The sequence below is a fragment of the Rhamphochromis longiceps genome, linkage group LG18, assembly GCF_057381845.1.
Source record: "Rhamphochromis longiceps isolate RC_006_pf linkage group LG18, R_longiceps_female_GT1.1, whole genome shotgun sequence".
In the NCBI taxonomy this organism is placed as follows: Eukaryota; Metazoa; Chordata; class Actinopteri; order Cichliformes; family Cichlidae; genus Rhamphochromis; species Rhamphochromis longiceps.
Window position 1 is genome coordinate 32,942,121 of NC_140574.1, and position 17,871 is coordinate 32,959,991.

At 38.2% G+C, this 17,871-nt stretch overlaps 1 protein-coding gene across 1 annotated transcript in view; it reads left to right on the plus strand.

Annotated features, from left to right (window-relative positions):
* The window catches only part of tox (thymocyte selection-associated high mobility group box), a 71,847-nt gene that overhangs the window by 42,682 nt on the left and 11,294 nt on the right, over window positions 1-17,871 (plus strand). The window contains exons 3-5 of the mRNA XM_085388064.1: window positions 491-592; window positions 7,600-7,884; window positions 16,725-16,970. Of these exons, the coding sequence (XP_085244190.1) occupies window positions 491-592; window positions 7,600-7,884; window positions 16,725-16,970 (633 nt within the window). The remainder of the gene's footprint in view (window positions 1-490; window positions 593-7,599; window positions 7,885-16,724; window positions 16,971-17,871) is intronic.

Consider the following 17,871-nt stretch of genomic DNA (forward strand, 5'->3'; position numbering starts at 1 on the left):
TGAATCACAGCAGCACAGTGGTGTTAAAAAGAACGTGGTGATCGCCACATTTACTCAAAGTGACTAGCCTGTTTGTAGCACTGTGTCACAATGATGTTTTTATGTGTTTGTCTCGGTCTCATTGCAGCTGTGCAGCACCGGGTAACCTTTTCTTATCGGGGATTAGCTGTGGAGGAAACAAACAAGCAATTTATTTACAGCTTCTCTTTCTCTCTTTCTGCTCCTTCTATCACCTCGGTATCATTGCAGCCCAACTTTCACATAAAGCAAAGCAATATTAGCCATTTATAAAGACAGAACTTTACTTGTGTTTTCCTCTGTATGAGTGAAAACTTGATCTCTCTCTCTCTCTCTCTCTCTCTCTCTGTCTCTGTGTGTGTCTCTTGCTTTCTCCTTGCTGCTTTTCATGACCTTTTGATTTGACCTCTGACCTCCCTCTGACCTCTGGGCCCATTTGAATTTGTATTTGTCTTTGTGATTCTTCCCACAGTTTCGTGTGCCACATCCCCCTCACCCTCTCAGCAAGGTGACACCACCCTCACAGCACTGGAGGAGAGACGCACACATGGCCGAAACACATCGCCTGCCCTGGGTGAATGTTCATACAGACACACACCTCTACATGCACAAAACCAAACACTTCCAGGTGTCCACAGAAAACTGTACCAAGTAAAAGCATTGACTGCAGATTATTTGGAATTTAGCATTTCACATCTGTAACGCTTGCGCAAAATCAGATGAGAATTTATGCAGCTGAAGTGTTGGTATCATTGCAGCACTATCTCTTTGTCAAAGCCTGCAATACCCAGAATTCAACTGGAGTTGCACATTATGCTTACAGCAACTAAGTTAGGTGGAAGGCATTTGCCCCAATTTCTAGTAAACTCACGCCCAGATTGAAGTCAGTTTGAATTTTTAGACTTCACTTGTACATGATATTTATTTTATTAAACGAACAGACTGACCAGAAATTGGTGAGTTCCCAAACTGTGACGCTTTGGCTTACACTAGCCAACCTTGTGGGAAAAGTCATTCTAATCATTTAAACCTTAATGCACACCTGATCTCTGGGATCAATATGTTTGCACCTACAGTTGTACATTGATGCTGCTTATTTTTATTTTCCATGTCTGATGGTGGTGCAGTTAAGTATGACTTAACAGCCTCTAATCATAGTATTAGTCAAAGGTCATTAATTGTGGTTAAACCATGCACTTTGTACGTTGTATTGTGCGTATTTTGACCTGGTCTAAGGAAAAATCAGCTTTTATTCATCATATGAGGTATATAGTCATAATATATATTTACTGATGCAGCAAGATATGGTTTAGTGAGTGCATCTGAGACAAAAACAACAAAAACAGTCTCTGTACATCTCGTATAATTTAGCTTTCATGTGCTTTCATGAAAATCTGAGCTGTGTATCATACAAAAGAGGTTTGATGTTTATTATTAGATAGCTTTAACCTTGACCTTTAGGTTTTGTCTGTTCAGTTTACACAACAAACACTATAATCAAAGAGTCTGACAGATTTGTTTTCTTGTCTTTTTTACCTTTGTTAGTTCATGGTTTTATTCATTTATTTATTTATTTATTACATTTTATTTTAAGATATCAGTTTGTTTCCAGTAAAACTCGTCAACATATCTTCATGCAACATTTCTCTTCAGTCTGTGTTTTGCAGTGTGGAAAATCATGATGTATCAGTGAATTACAAATTTAATATGTCAGTGGAAGATATGTCGGGGCACCAAGTCTTCCAAAATCTAAAAAACACTTTTGTTTCGATGTTCTTTGCTTTGTCTGTTTCTCTTTCTCTTAAACAAGCTCCCACGTTTTATCAGGAAGACAACTGACTGAGAAATTCAGCATTCATAAAACCATACTGTAGCTTCTGTGTGAGTGTGTTTACATCCAGCTCTCAGAGGATACAGTCAGTGTATGTGTATCTCTTCAGTTTACTCTGCACAATCAATTTAAACATCATCTTTCTACAAGCACTATTTTTTTTTATGAAGACACAGGAAAGAATCACAGCACAGTGGAATCATTTTCTGTAAATCCCCACCCACGTACACCAGGGCTTTATGCATCGCACACTGCTGTATAGCTGCTGTAACAGCTGGCCACTAGTGGACATTAAAAAACTCTAATTACCACCCCACCATGTGTCAGTAGAATTTTAATTCTATGATTTTTGGCCTTCAGTGATAATGAATAAGGGATAAAATTAGATTTTCATTTTAAACCTGGTGCACTTTCACCTCTATCTAAAAGCCCAAATTCACTCACTGTTTGTCTCCGGATCATCAAGGGTCTTGTCTGGTCCAGTTTTGGCTGTATGTGTTTGAGGTGTTGGTTGGCTGTTGACCGACTATCTGTGTGACTACTGTGCATGTATGCAAGGGCAACAGGTAATCCACCATGGCCCTAATCACCCCACTCTAGAGACTGTAGGCCACCAAAGACTTGCAGGAAGCAACTGCTCCAGCTGCATAATTGGCTTTACAGTGAAACAGCCATTAATCGGAGTCTGATTTCTTATGAGACCTTGATATATGACCTTGTGTCCCCCACCACCTTCACCTTCTATTTCTACCATTTATTTGTTTTTCATGTTAATTAGGCTACATTTAAAGTTCAAGGCAATCAACTGTTAAAAGGCACATTTTGTAAAGTTCATTAACGACATGATTGTTAAGTAAATGAATAACTGTAGTAAAATAATCATGATTATATTTTTATTTTGCTATAATCCATCAGTCCTAGAACAGGTCTTATGAAGGATAAATCCCGTTTTTAAAACTTTTGGTTCAAACTATCATCAAAGGACAGAGACAACACTGAGTGTCTACAGTCGTCTGTAAAACATAGTTGTGGTTTGGGGCTTCATTCCAGCGAGTGCTTTTGCAGATCTTGTCAATATTGATGAAATAATGATTGCATGTACCATCAGATTTGGATGCACCATGGAATACAATCTGGAAAGTGTCTGATTGACAACAACTTCATTTTTCAGCAGGACAATGATCTGAAAAAACACACAGCCAATGGAATAAAAGCGTACCTGGATAGATTACCATCAGTTAAGAACTGACATCCCCTGGAACCAGACCTTAACATTATTGATATAACATGTATAACATTATCTTGACGGAGAACAGAACAGCCAAAGAAGAGCTTTTGGAAAGAAAGCTTGCCTAAGATCAGAATCTGTGCTGAAGAATAAAAGTGGTCATACTGAATATTGACTTTTAAGCAACTCACAGTATTGTAAATTTAAGAAATTTCTAACTGAATGCCCATTGGATACTTCACAAATCAGCAACCTGTCTGCAGCAGATGTATTTGATAACCTCCTTCTGTAAATGCTGGCAACATATTACTCACAATCATATGTGCTTTTTTTAAATTTTATGAAATCGACATGGAGTTGTGAGACATGCATTTGTAACACGAACACTACATGTGGGAAAGGACTTAATCCTGACTACATTAGTCTTTCTAGGAGCTCCCATTGCACAAGGAACAGTCTATTGTACTACCAACATGAATGGAAGAGAGAAGGAGAAGAATAATTTATGCAGAAGTTGAAGGAATGACAGAGTTGGAGAGGGAGGGAGAGAGGCAGACAGACAAGCAGTATAATTTATGCACAGCTCAGAGCTCAACAGTGTAACAGTGATCCAAGAAAACGGACCATTCGGCTTGATGGTTGCCCGATAAACCCAATACGCTTGTAGGGCTATGTAGTTGGTCACACAGGTTTTAGTAAAATTACTGCACTAGATCAAGTTTTACTTAATGGTTTGGTATGTAAAGTTTTGTTTTATTTTAATGTAGAAGTGTCACGTACTCTCGCAACTTTAACAACATTCTTGCAAGATTTAGCTATTTTTCCCTTGTGGGTTATTTTTAAAAAGAAATCACCTCACAAAAGTCCACAGACAGCATAGGCAAGAACTGCTTTCAGAAATCGAGACACACCTTAGTCAGGTGAGACTGATGATAAAATGATAACATAATGCCTCCCGAAACTGTTATAGTTGTGCCATTTATAATTAAGCTATAGTTGAACTGCACTTGACCACACATGCACTGTAAACAATAAAATGGGTGTGGGGCTGATCACAGACAAGATGTGGGAAATGTACTATTTGTGAAATGTTGTTAAAACATAGAATATAATGATATTCATCGTAAGCAGAGTGTAAGCTGTGGAGAACCATGAATAGTTTGAAAAGTTGCAGAGAAACAGATGGATGAGTACAACAGTGAAAATGAGTGGTACATTTCTTTAATTAGATGCTAAAGTTACATGTTGGTTGTTGATCCTCTTTAACAATAATTAAAGGCTAACATTTCAGATTAAATTACTAAGTCACAGAACATTAACAGTGCAGTTGATTTGCATTATGTGAGGTACTGTATCCTGTTATATGTCATTACTGATCTTTCATTTATTCAGTTATTTATCATTTATTTTCATTTTCACATTTCCCTAAATTATCTTCCAATTGTCTCTCGTCTATAGAGCCCGATTATTTTCATTTTGGCTTCACAGATTTACTGTTTCTGACCAGATTTTGGTCAATTAAAACATTGTTGTCCATAATTTTATTTAATGAAATAGCTTGGTAACATTTCAGTATGGCTAGCGACTGTGTTTGTTGTTTTAGTACAGTTTACTGAAAACTGAATTGCATTTATTTTGGGACTATTCAGAGTTGTGCTCTAGATTGTATTTACAGCAACAGGACAGAGCCAAAATAAGTATCAGAGAATAAATGGCGTCTCTATTCAATCATGCAAATCTTCAATCCATATTCAACATTTTGATGCTCCTTTAAAGTGCAATTCCCCTTTGGGATTAATAAAACACTCTTTCTATATGCAGCATTTATCTATTTCGCTTCCACCGTATGACACATTGCTTGACTTAATTGCTTTTGCACTGTTTAGAATGTGCAAAAGCATCTTAAAATATGCCCCTGGCACCTCAAACTTTGCTACTCGTGTAAGAAGTTGATAAGTACTCAGGCTGTGAAGTTATGAAAAGACACAGTCAAGACAGCGTTGGTAATGCCAGTGCTGGTGCTACCTCGTAGCCCTTCTAAGCTGATACTGGGATTACATGACACACCCATAAAGACTTATTTAACAAACCTGTTTTGTAGATTGACTGTTGAATTGCAGCCAAATCAAAGTAGTTTTAAATTTGCCTAAAACTGAAAGATGTGAGAGGGAGCGATGCATATCTGCTGTGTTCTGTGACCCAGTGCAGCAGTTTGACTCACTGATGTGAGTTAGCTTTTGTTAGTCTGCACAACAAGCTTCATGGCATATAATATCAGTTGTTGGTTATTAATAAAATATAGAGAACATGAGCACAAAATGAAGGGAAATGAAAGTATTTTTTTCAATTTGTTGATCATTTTGTTTTATTTTTATATCTTGTTTCCTAAATATTAAATTGAAGCGGAAACTTATAAGTGGAACCGTGTTTTAGCACGGTGGCAGTGAGTTCCACAGTGAACCTATACTGTATAACTCATCGTTTAGTTCACAAGTCATGCAACTTGTAACTCAACACTGCATGGGGTTTGAGATAGAGCAGAAAAGAGTGAGAGATGAAATGGAAATTGAGGATGAGATTAGGAGAGAGAGCAAAAGAGGGGTGGAAGGAGAGGGATGGTGAGAGATGAAGAGCAAAAAAGTAAGAGATGGAGAGACTGGTGTGGCTAGCCAAGCAGAAAAGACTGTCAGTCTCTATAAAAGATCTCCTCTGTCAGATTAGTATGAGAGGGCTTCTCTAACACTGCCTCTCTCCCTCTCTTTATCTCTCACTCCTCTTGCATGATTCTCTCACTCATTTCCCTCTTCATGTCTCCCTCTCATGTGTCTTTGCTCTCAGCATAATTTGTTATGATATGGGGACTGCTCCTGTTTTTGTTTTGTTTTTTGGTATGTCAGATTAGCACCTTTGTATTTTTTACACACAAAAACCTGCCTGTGTCTATTCTCTCAGGCAAAATGGGCTTGTACATATAAATTACTGTATTGTTGTGTCACTGAATGAGCAAGTATTTGTTCACGAGGCTTTTCTTTCAAGACGGGGAATATCATTAGCGATAATTAGTCTATGATACAAGCTGTGGCTGACGAAGACAGACTGCATGACACAATACGGAGCTGTAGACTGGAGTCTGAGGAAACAATGGTGTGTAGTTTTTCCACTCGCAGTCATTTAATAACTCTGACAGTAATGTTTTATGACTCTTGTACTCCTATAGACCTCTATGCAATTATTATTGATTTTCTTTAAGTTGTGCACTCTGCTAAAAGCAATATAGCCCAGTCACTTCAAGTTTTAAGTGTTGCCCATCATGTTATGTCAGCTACTCCACACCTGACTTTAACATCCATAACATTTCAGAAAGCTCATAGCAATGTTTGTTTGTTTAATAAGATAATATTAAGAAGCACTAAAACCATGAATTTCAGCATTTCTGGTAAATCAGCTGATCTCAGTGCCAGCCCACAATAGCTGATGGTTTAGTTTATACCCTCCAGCGATCATATCCCGTATTTGCAAGCCACATGGATGCCCACATCTGTTCAAAGTACAGTGTAGATTCAACACTCTAAGGAAACAACGATGGATGGTTGGACTTTTTCCAACACCAATGAAGTGCCCATGAGGCAACAGCAATGTACATTGGCTTAATAAAATTAGAAGTCTAGTTGGCATTAAATAAATGCCTACTTCCCATCACCCCAGCCTCTGAGCCTGGTTCTGTCAGAGGCTGATTCCTATTAAAAGTAATAATAATAATAATAATGGGTTGCATTTATACAGCGCTTTTCGAGACCCCCAAAGCGCTTTACAATTCCACTATTCATTCACACACTGGTGAAGGCAAGCTACAGTTGTAGCCACAGCTGCCCTGGGGCAGACTGAGGCTGCCATATCGCGCCATCGGCCCCTCTGGCCAACATCAGTAGGCGGCAGGTGAAGTGTCTTGCCCATGGACACAACGACTGAGACTGTCCGAGCCGGGGGTTTGAACCGGCAACCTTCCGATTACAAGACGAACTACCAACTCTTGAGCCGCGATCGGAAAAAGTGAGGTTTTCCTTCCTGCTGATGCCAATAGCTTTTTCGTAGGGGGGCTTCTTGCCCCCTACGAGCAAAGGGGCAGGACGCTTGTTAGTTCAGGTCAGCCATGAAGTCAAAATCTGATATCATACCAGCAGTCATGAGCTGATGGTGATTTAGCTTTTACACATGTAAGGTGTGCTGTTTAAGCTACTTTACCCTGCCCAATGTTACTGCATACATGCAAGCTTCTTTGCAACCCACCTCCACTGCAGCTTCTATTTTGATGCAATCTTTGTCATGTCTGTTGTCACGGATACCTGCTCTGTTCTGTGCTGGGATCTTGCAGCTGCTCTTTCCGTCTCGTACTTTCCATGTGTGACAGAACAAGGAATCCCTGAGCAGAACCATGTTGCTAATGATGACTCAATATTTTATTGAATACAGTGACCCTGACTAAACTGTATTTGTTTATTTTCATTGTCCTGTCTGTCTTTAGTCATACCCAGTCAGTGGTTTGGGCGATGATGATTTCCACATTCCACCCATCACTCCTCCTACCCTGCCAGATCACATGGTACCCCCTCACCTCCCCCACAACTCCCCGTCTGGACCGTATCACTCTCTGGACCCTCCCTCCAATTCAGCTCCACACCACCCCTACCAGTTGCAGGGCATGGATTTGCCCAGCATGCCTGGTAACCAGGATGGGGCCACTATGTTGAGCCAAGATGGAAGCACATTCAGCCGGGATGGTGGCCCAATGACTAGCACTCTGTCTGTGGTAAGTGGTTCCAAATAAGTCACTGTGTATACACCTGGCATTTATGCTTTACTAGTAGGGAAATACAATTTCAAAGATGGATTTACGACTATAAATACCAGAGTAGCTTTACATGATTCATTTCAAAATCGCCCCTTTACATTTGATGCGAGACCTTGGTGCAGGCACTTTAAGCCAGTTTTGTTCTAATTGGTGTCTACTCACAAACACAAGGTTTGTATGGCTCTTCTTGTGGTTTGTACACACAAGTTCAGATGGAATCAAAAAATGCAGACCTACGCAAAATGAGTCTGAGTAGACTTTTTTTTTCTTTTTCTTTTTTTGGCTGAAGTCTGAGTTCTGTGACTTTACACTGAGGGTTCTGCACACACAAAGCAGGGAGTCAATGTTAAAGGAAAGTCACAATTTGCTGTAACATTGGCCTTAGTACGATGATAGGAACCTATTTGAATTAAAGAATTTAGTGTTTGTTTTTTACTCTTTCCAATTTTATGTCCTTGTGTAGTGTATTTAAGTTATTTTTCAATTCAATTACATTTTTGTAGATTTTTATTTTTTTCTCTCTGATACAAAATCTTTTTTTTCTTTTGACATGTTAGATGGTATTTTACTGTAAAACATATAATCCTCAGCATGGATACAACAGTTCCCTTGTTAGTTGTTATGTATTTACCTTGGAAAAACTGACTGAACTTTTGTTCCAACAACATCTCACATTAAAAGTGAGGTACACACTAGGGCTGGGCCATATTATACCGTTCACGGTAATACCGGTATAATGTTAGGCAACGATAGGAAAATGAAATATCGCGATAGAATGGGAGTAAAACGCGCATGCGCAGAGCCTTTGTTTTCATACGCACATGGCCGATTGTTGAGTGAAACAGATGAACCACAATTGGTTTGTAAAAATGGTGCAACTTCTGTGATGTGGAACTGGTTTGGTGTTTGTCCGTCAGATACACAACAAAGCACATTTTTTTGCAGAACATGCAAGCGGCCGTTGTTATTGTCATATTTGTCGGACTAAGATGCTCTTAAATCTGGGAGTAATCTGGGTCCTAAACTCCGTATGCTTCAGGTCAAACAACACTGCAGCATCACTTAGAGTTAAAAACTGTCTAAATTCTTTCATCTTTAATAAAACGATCAGCATTGCTGCTTTACCAGGTGTAACTATAAAGTTTAACTTCCAGGCATCCATGAAAACAAAAGTTATTACATTTAACGGAGTTAGAAGTTAGCAAGAAGCTAGCGGAAGTTAGCTCGCTAGTTTCGCTAGTTACCTAAGCATGATATAGCACGTTCTGACGGAGAGATTTCTGAAAAAAATCAAACGTACAGCTCTGCTATCACTTCCAACATAAATGAAGACAGGAAACTAAACAGCAGTGACGTTTGTAGGGTTACTGAAGTTGGGCTAGCTGGTATATAATGATGTGCTACGTGATCGCTAGCGACACAGCTATGTTAGCATAACATAAACAGTGAAGCTGGAGGACGAACACTAACACTTTTCCACTTATAAAAGTTAACGCGAAGGTTCTTCATGGTTAGAGACAAATGCAATCGCATGGCAGGATACTGTAAACGGACCAAACTTCAGTCAGGAGAACAACTGAGATAATCCATCCACAATACGAGGTTAGTCATTAATATACTGCAACAACATGGGAATAGAGCAGCTGCCAGAGAATTCAACATTAATGAATCAATGGTATAGAAGTGGAGGAAGCAAGAAGAATGAGTTTAATAAAGTTTGATTTATCTGACTGCTTTGTTTCGCTTAATGTGCCTTATAATCCCGTGCACCTTATGGTCCGAAAAATACGTACTGCACACTGCAGTTTAATGTTGCAAAGCACCTCTTTTTAACTTCAGTGGATATTATACATGGTTATGCTCAGGATATGTCAGCCCATTTCTACTGGAAATGCCTTTTGGTTAAACTTTCAGCAAGGAATTTGCATTTGCACTGTTACATTTTTATAAAGCTTTAATGTACATAAAAACCAGCTTCTTGTTTAAGTGAAAATAAATGGAAGGTTGTCTTTTTGCGCTAGTAATGTTGTGGAGTTGTATTTTGTCTCGCATCAATTATATCGTCGGTTATATCGTTATCGCAAATTTTCAAATATATATCGTGATAAATATTTTTGGCCATATCGCCCTGCTCTAGTACACACTACATTTGCCCTAGATGAACAGTCATCATCTCGTTCCACTTACCATCAAATCATGCTTGATTAAAAGCATAAACATAATTCACATGATTAAAATCAATTAAATGATAAGAAAATGGATTTTGGATATTTAAATTTTATGTTACTATATATGTGTGTGTGTGTGTGTGTAATGTGCTGAAAATGTTTAAAAAGCACACAATGAGGTCACATTACCATGTTTGATGTTGAAAAGTATATGCACACACTCAGATGTAGATTCTCTTTTCATTCACGTATAGTTCGATACCGGGTTTGACAGCACTTAATGAACAAAATATGTTGTGTGGGTGACTAAATTCGGTAATGTGCGGTTGATTGGGTTGGGTGATCAGAGTTTACAGGAACACGACGCATACGGCAGCCACAATCTGAACTGCTGTTTGTGTGACAATGTGAAACTTGAAATCCACTGCCAAGCTTTTCTTTATTTATTGTGTTAGTCAAGATAAACTTGTTGTGACAAATGTGTTTCCATGGATGATCTCAGAGACATTTGTTGATATTTTTAAGTCTTTAAATCAGTTTTGGTTTTTGTATTTAGCCATATTTTGGTCATTCACATGTACATTTAGATGGAGGAGATTTGACCATCGCAATAAAGGGTTTTGCATTTATTTCCCTCTAAAAACCTCTTTAATAATCTAACTACATACCCTTCATACACGGAGTTGTTGCCAAGTCCTAAATATCAGCATCTGTGGATGTTCTTTTCTGGGCTAAATATGTCTGGTCTTCAATGGCTTATAATTAGCCTAAAAAATAATCATCGTAAACTCAGCTGCGTTAGGCCTAAATGTAGCCCAAGATCAGTGTGTGTATTTTTATAGCCCTATTACAACGATGAAATCATATCCCACTCAAGAAAAACAATGACATACTGGAAAGAAAATTTACTCTTTAGGTTTTGAAAAGACTTGCACACAGAGACACGTATGACTACAAACTCAAAAAGCAATTTTCCATTTACTAGAAGTCAAAATGTGTAAATAGTTTAGTTAACTGGACTAAAATTGGATTAACAACAAGTTTAGTAAAGCATTAAGTATAGACATTTCAGTATAATATTAATGATTCCTTAAACAGATGCCACAGTGGTGCGGTGGTTTGCACTGTTGTCTTATACCAAAAGGGTCCAAGGGTTCAAATCCACTGGCAAGATGGGGCCTTTCTGTGTGGAATCTATGCGTGTGTGTGGGTTCTCTCTGGGTCCTGTATGTTAGGTTAACTGGTAGACTGGCTGTAGGGGCGAATAGCTCTCTCTCTCTTTGTGTTAGCACTGCCACAGACTAACAGTTGGGATTGGCTCCAGCCCCAACACAACCCTAAATCGGATAAGTGGAAGAAGATGGATGGAAATCTATAAACAAAAACACATGATTGCAAAATTATCTTTTCAATTAGGTACAAAAAGTACAAATGTACTTATTTCAAGGAAATGGAGACTCCAAGAGAGTGAAACTGACAGCTTTATATGTTTTTAACTGTACTCTTTAATGGTTTATTCAGCTTAACTGTGTGAAAGAGGATATTGCCCAGGGCAGTGTTATTTGAAGGCCAATCATGGCAGCTGGTTGATCTGACATTTTCTTCTTATGTTCAATCTTCGTTTCACAGTAAAGTGAAACTCTTGCTTTTAGCGGTGACATTCACATGTGGCTCACTGTGTGATACAGTAAAGAAATGAAAGCCAGACTCGAGACTCATAGTTATTTGAACTGTCAAAAAAAAAAGGTTGTTCAGAGGAAACAGTATCAGTACTTGTCAGTCTCAGTAATAAAGATTGCTCCAGTGTTTGTTAAGAATGAAACTTTCTCATCTCCCACTCTTGATCTTTCAGCCTTTTTGTCTCTTGTCTCCATATGAAGTGTACCTGCTGTAATATTAAGTATCATTTTGAAAAAACACAGAAAGCTGTCAGCTTTGACTTTAGGTGAATAGACTGTTGTAAATAACTTTTAAATATATTCAGTTTTTTTTCAGATTCAGACTCTTTGATTGTGATTAACCTGCTTGTTAAATGCGGAACAATACAGATAATTATTTTAATGGGCTGAAGGGAATAAAGGTAAGCTCTTATTTCTCAGTCGCTGTCTGTCTCAGTTTCTCTCTTCTCTGTACCTCAGTTTTATATTTTCATGCTAACATACATTTATTGCCAGTCCATGAATTATGGTTGCCTAGCAACCGTGCCTGGCTCAGCCTAATGTTGGGAGGGTGGTAGCAAGAAGGTGTGTGCGTGTGTGAGTGTGTGTGTGTGAGTGTGTGTGCGTGTGTGCGCGTGTGTGTGTGTGTGTGTGTGTGTGTGTGTGTGTGTGTGCGTGTGCGTGTGAGTGTGTGTGTGTGTGTGTGTGTGTGTGTGTGTGTGTGTGTGTGTGTGTGTGTGTGTGTGAGAGATTCCTAGGACGGGCAGGACTACTCAGATGCAGTTAACATTCAGATGTGGATGGCTCTGTTTTTATGTTTGGCTGCAGTCTGATTGGAAGTTGTTGCTCTGAATGGTGATTTTGGTGGAACTTGGTTCCAACTCATTCTGTGATATTTATCTTTACGAAACAGCATTTTTCCTTTTGTCTATTGTATAGTGAAGGAACAAGCTGTGAACTCAAATGTATGAACGCAGGAATGAGCACCACTCTGCAGAAATGTGTCGCCCCAAAATTGGGCATTATGAATAAATACAAACAAATCATAAATGATAATACAGATTGCATGATGACATTTACAAGTTTACAAACCCTCTAGTATTTCGAGTTCATTGTGGAGCGCTTCGTACATCTGCTTTATGCGGTGTTGGGAAGTACTATGATATATTTTCCTGAACACCTGTCGCCTGAACAGATATTTCCATCTCAGCTTTTTAATTGGAAATCCAGAAGATGTGCTGCCATCCATATTATTATACACATTTCATATGATGTGGTGCAATGTAATTATTGCTTATCCTAATATTTCAGTTGCAGACACGCAGCAAGATTTCTAAATTTAAAATCTGTTAGACACAACTTACAACTGCTCAGTTGTAAGTCACTGTTCTAATTGAAGCTGCAGCAATTAGTTGATTAATCGATTATAGCTGATGGATGTGTGAAAATTGTTTGTGCAAAAAGGAAAAATATTTGATGACTTAAGTCTTAAAGATGAGAGTTAGTTGTTCTTCTTCTGGTCTTTCATTTTGGTAACAAGTGAGCTCTAGGATATTATCTGGGGATTTTGCGGTTACTTATTAAAAACATGAATAACAATGAAGGCAACGTTTAGGTGAAGCCTTAATGAAAGCAGTTGTGGGTTGAATTCCAAGCCCACCCCCCCACCCCCCCCAAAAAAATATCAGTAGTAAAAATATCAAGTTTTTTTATTGATAAAACATTTAAAATCTGAAAACTTTCCACATTAAATGTGAATGTTTCGCGCATCTACTTGTCCTTGAGTCCCAGTGTCAGTAACCACAAGCAATGGTGCTGGCTTCAACAGGGTTTTACTTCCATATAAAAACAGTCTTGATGCCAAACAAAGGGAATATCACTTGTGCCATTTTAAAAATATTTCTTAACTGGGGTTTAATTAACCAGAGTATAAAATGACAAGAAAATGCATATTAAATTGGGTAACACAGACTCTTTGCTTTAATTAAATATGTCAGTCATTGTCACTATGCATTCACTCCCATTTAAGCCCATTTAGCTAGGAAACCCCTTAGATATAGATGTATAGTGATAAACAACACAATCAAAGATCAAATTGATCTTTGGAAAATAACTTTTTAAATACAATCAAGGTTAAAAGAAAGTACACCTTCTATCATTTCTATGATTTTACATTTCAGGACGAAATAAAAAATTATCTTGTCCATAGCAGGTCTTACACTTGGGTAAATACAACATCAGACCAATGACTCATGGTGTATTGCACCACATCATTATTTAGTCAAACAAAGCCAAAATGCAGATTGTGAAAAACTAAGTACAAGTATTCGTCTCTCGCATTTTTTTGGAAGAATTTTGGTCCATTCATCTTTACATTGATGCTTCACTTTGTTTATACGCAGCTTTCTTAACCAGCGGCATTCCAATCACGTTGAGATCTTTCTTCCTTGGCATTGCGTTAACACTCACCTGAATGCTCCAAACCTGTAAAATGCCAAAACATTAAGGTGCTCACACTTCCTGATGTTTGCTGCTTAGTGTCTTAACCTCTATGGAAGCAAAGGGTATGGTTAGTTTTTCACATGGTGCTTCTGCATTTTGACTAAATCGTTAAATAAATAATGGCAGGCTGTAATATATAATATGCTTTCTAGCTCATCTGAAGTTGTATTTAAATCATTTTAGGACCAAACCAAGGACCAGTTTATTTGTTATAGTATCCTGAATGTTATATGCAGTCTTGTTTACACATTAAACATATTGTATGTTCATCTATGTTTACTAAGCTGACATTTTGTTGTTTAATTGACCAGGAAAAAACAACTTTATAAATCCTTTATTTGGCATGCTTGTTGTAAAATGTCATGTAGGTAAATGGTTTTTCTGTTTGTTCAGGCATGATGGCAGCTCTTGCTGGCAGTTTTGAGATTGCATGCAAAGGAGTGATACAGATTGTATTTGACTAAAAACAGGAACATATTTATTAATTTTTCACCTCTACTTTTCATAATGAAATCCAGTAATAACCACACCTGTGTGAAGGTGTGAAAATACCGCATACAGCACTTGTTTCATGGCATGAGTCAGTCATTACTCAGCCTTCGGGGGTTTCCCCTCTGTGGCTGTCTTAGGCCATCATCAGAAATGACCCCCGCAAAGGAAAATCAGATTTTTTTTTTCTCCATCGATAATGTTTTTATCTGTGAAACAGTTTTGTTATTTTGTGCCTACAGCCTCTGGTATAACCTTGCGACCTTTATTTCCAGTTAACTGTTGCTACTCGTGATGTTACGGGCATTTGTTACATATCTTGCTCTGAATTTTCCATTGGTACCTTTGCTCCTTTTCTTTGTTATTCAGAACCAGGCAGTTTAAAATTTGTAATAGAGTTGAGCATAGTAAGATTGTAATCAAATAAAATAACTAAATATTGATTTGTAATTTTATTTCAGTAGGTATAGTAAGAAAATATTAGATTTTTAATGAAGCTCTAATATCATTTCCTCTTTTTATAGTTTTGCTGTCAAATAAATCTGGCAAAGAGCAAAAGCATTTGTGGAAAGTTATGGCGATAGGGTGTTTTGACAGTTTATTACTATGACATTTATTAAAGTCCCAACCCAGGCAATGTCAAACCACAGCTCGTATTTTCAGCATTTCCATCAGCACATACACATCGTTCTGAAACCTGTTCCCATGTAAGAGAAATGTCACTCACAGTTCTATCGAAACGCCAAAGCAGAGACCGCTGCCGAGACACAGAAGCCGAGTTGAGGTAACATGTTCCCAACAGGGACACATCACACTAGACCACATCCGTTATTATTCACATGCTTACTAAGAGGAAACTCTAAATACAAGCCATCATCGGAGTCCCGTCTTCATATTTGTGATCATAGGTGTCAAAGTCCCCACATCTGTGGTGTTAGCAGTGATAACTTTTGTTTTCCTGAGAAGTGGACTGAATATCGCTGATGACTGGCTCACTGCAAGAAGAGCTCAACCTTAGGAATGGCAGTAAAAACTCAACTATTACAAGTGTTCACACAAAAACGGGACACAAGGAGATATCTTTGTATCAAGTCATTCATTTCTTTAAGTAAATGATTTTCTATATTTAATAAATATGTTTTGACATCTACTTAATAACATTAACAAAAAAGATGAAATATTATGTTTTGAGTTTTTTGTGGGATTTGTTCAGCATTGTTCAACCCTTCATTGTGTTCATACAGTTAATCAATTGACTTTTATTTATATAAACTCACAACAACAAATGGCTCACATCAGTTTATTTTGTAAGGTAAAGAAAGTTTTCAAGTTTAAAGTTTGCTCTTTTTTTTAGTTATATTAAATAATTCTTTGTTTGTAAGGGGGAATAAATAAGAGAAAACTCAGTGGAAAGTGTTGGTATCTGCCATACCATTGTTATAAACGTAAGCCCGGGATTTGACAGACATTGCAGTCTAATAATTAAGGCACTCACGCAGTAAGGTAGTACGTTATTATTTACTTTGCACTCATCCTCTCCCACATGTGAAGTTTTGCACTAGCTTCTCATGGGAGTAGCAGTGGAGTTTAAGATCTGTAGAGAATACTTTTGGGCTTCTGATACCATCTTTCCTCAGACCTGTCAGTTGTTACCACCATTACTGTGAGATTTCATTATCAGTTAATCCCGGACTGCTACATAGCAGAGACAAAACCTGATCAAATGAGGGGTAGAATGTCCACACACAGAGGCCCAGATCAAGGATGCTTCATTTTTTTTAATTTTTATTCTTATCCAAATCAACTAATACTGATTGGATTTTGCATCCCAGGCTGTAGTGCATTACATAATGTGTTTTGCCTGTACAATAATGAAAAGCTAAGAGAGCTAACAGCAGATTGGAATATTTTAAACATAAATGCAATAAAGGGAAGTCATCCACTTTTTTCACTGCCATAATCACTTGTTTTGTTTACACAGATGCAGCAGATGGTGAATTCAGATTCTCGGTTTACCAGCAGCCAACAGCCAATCGAAGCAGCGCTTGGGCCCAAGAGCCAATCAGGCATGAGCCAGCAAAACCAGTTGTCCACCATCAACCAATCCCAGCTGGGACTGAGTGGGAACTCTGCTACCCATAATTCCCCTTCACCTCCTGGAAGTAAATCTGCCACACCATCTCCCTCCAGTTCAGCACACGAGGACGACAATGATGATGGACTCAGGGTAACAACACACAGACACATGGACGCAGCATCTTCTGTTCAAATGACTCACATCTTGTTGGGCTGTAACACCCAGTTGTGTTTTCTTTTGTGAGAGAGCTATTTTAATAATGTTATGTGTCATCATGGAGGCATTCTCCATGCATATCAACTAGACAGAAATCAGCTCTCTCGTCGTTGGCTGTCTCACACCGCTCCAAACTAACTGCTCGTTTTCTGGGGAAATGAAACTATTACTGTGTTGCTGAATAATATTTACCAACTTGGTCACACACTATAGATAGGAAACGGTATAAGCCACTGTGCAGGTAATTTTTTCTTCAGGAAGGGAAGGGTGGAAAATAAAAGAGCAAAAATGAGTCTGATACTCATACACATCATAACAGGGGCACCCCTTTATTGAGCCGTATGCAAGCTCAGGAAAACCCAGCGTGCTTATTAGACAATGCAGATTAATTTATCTGGCGGCTTTTACTCACAGATGGTTTAGAGTGCTTTAAGGAAGAAAAATTATTCATAAGAGCAATATTAAAGGCATTAATTTACCATGATAAAGAAAGTGCAGTTGTGGTGCAGCATTACAGGCTAAATATGACCTTCTTCATAATCCAAGTGAAGGATCCAAAGATTTTGGTTATGCCATTGGCCAGATGGTGATGTTACGTGAATCAGATAACAGCAGGAGGATTTTTTTTCCTATGATGTAAGGCTGCAGACAGATGAATTTGATTAAAGCACATACTGTGCTGATGAAGCAGCTTAGATGAGTTTGTTTTGGTTAAGTGAAAATGTATTTCTCTACAGAAAATCACTGCAACAGCTAGCAGCCATCAAATCATAGAGAAAGCAGCACAACTGATACCACTTTAATATAATTTGTAGACACAATAATGTTGCTCAAG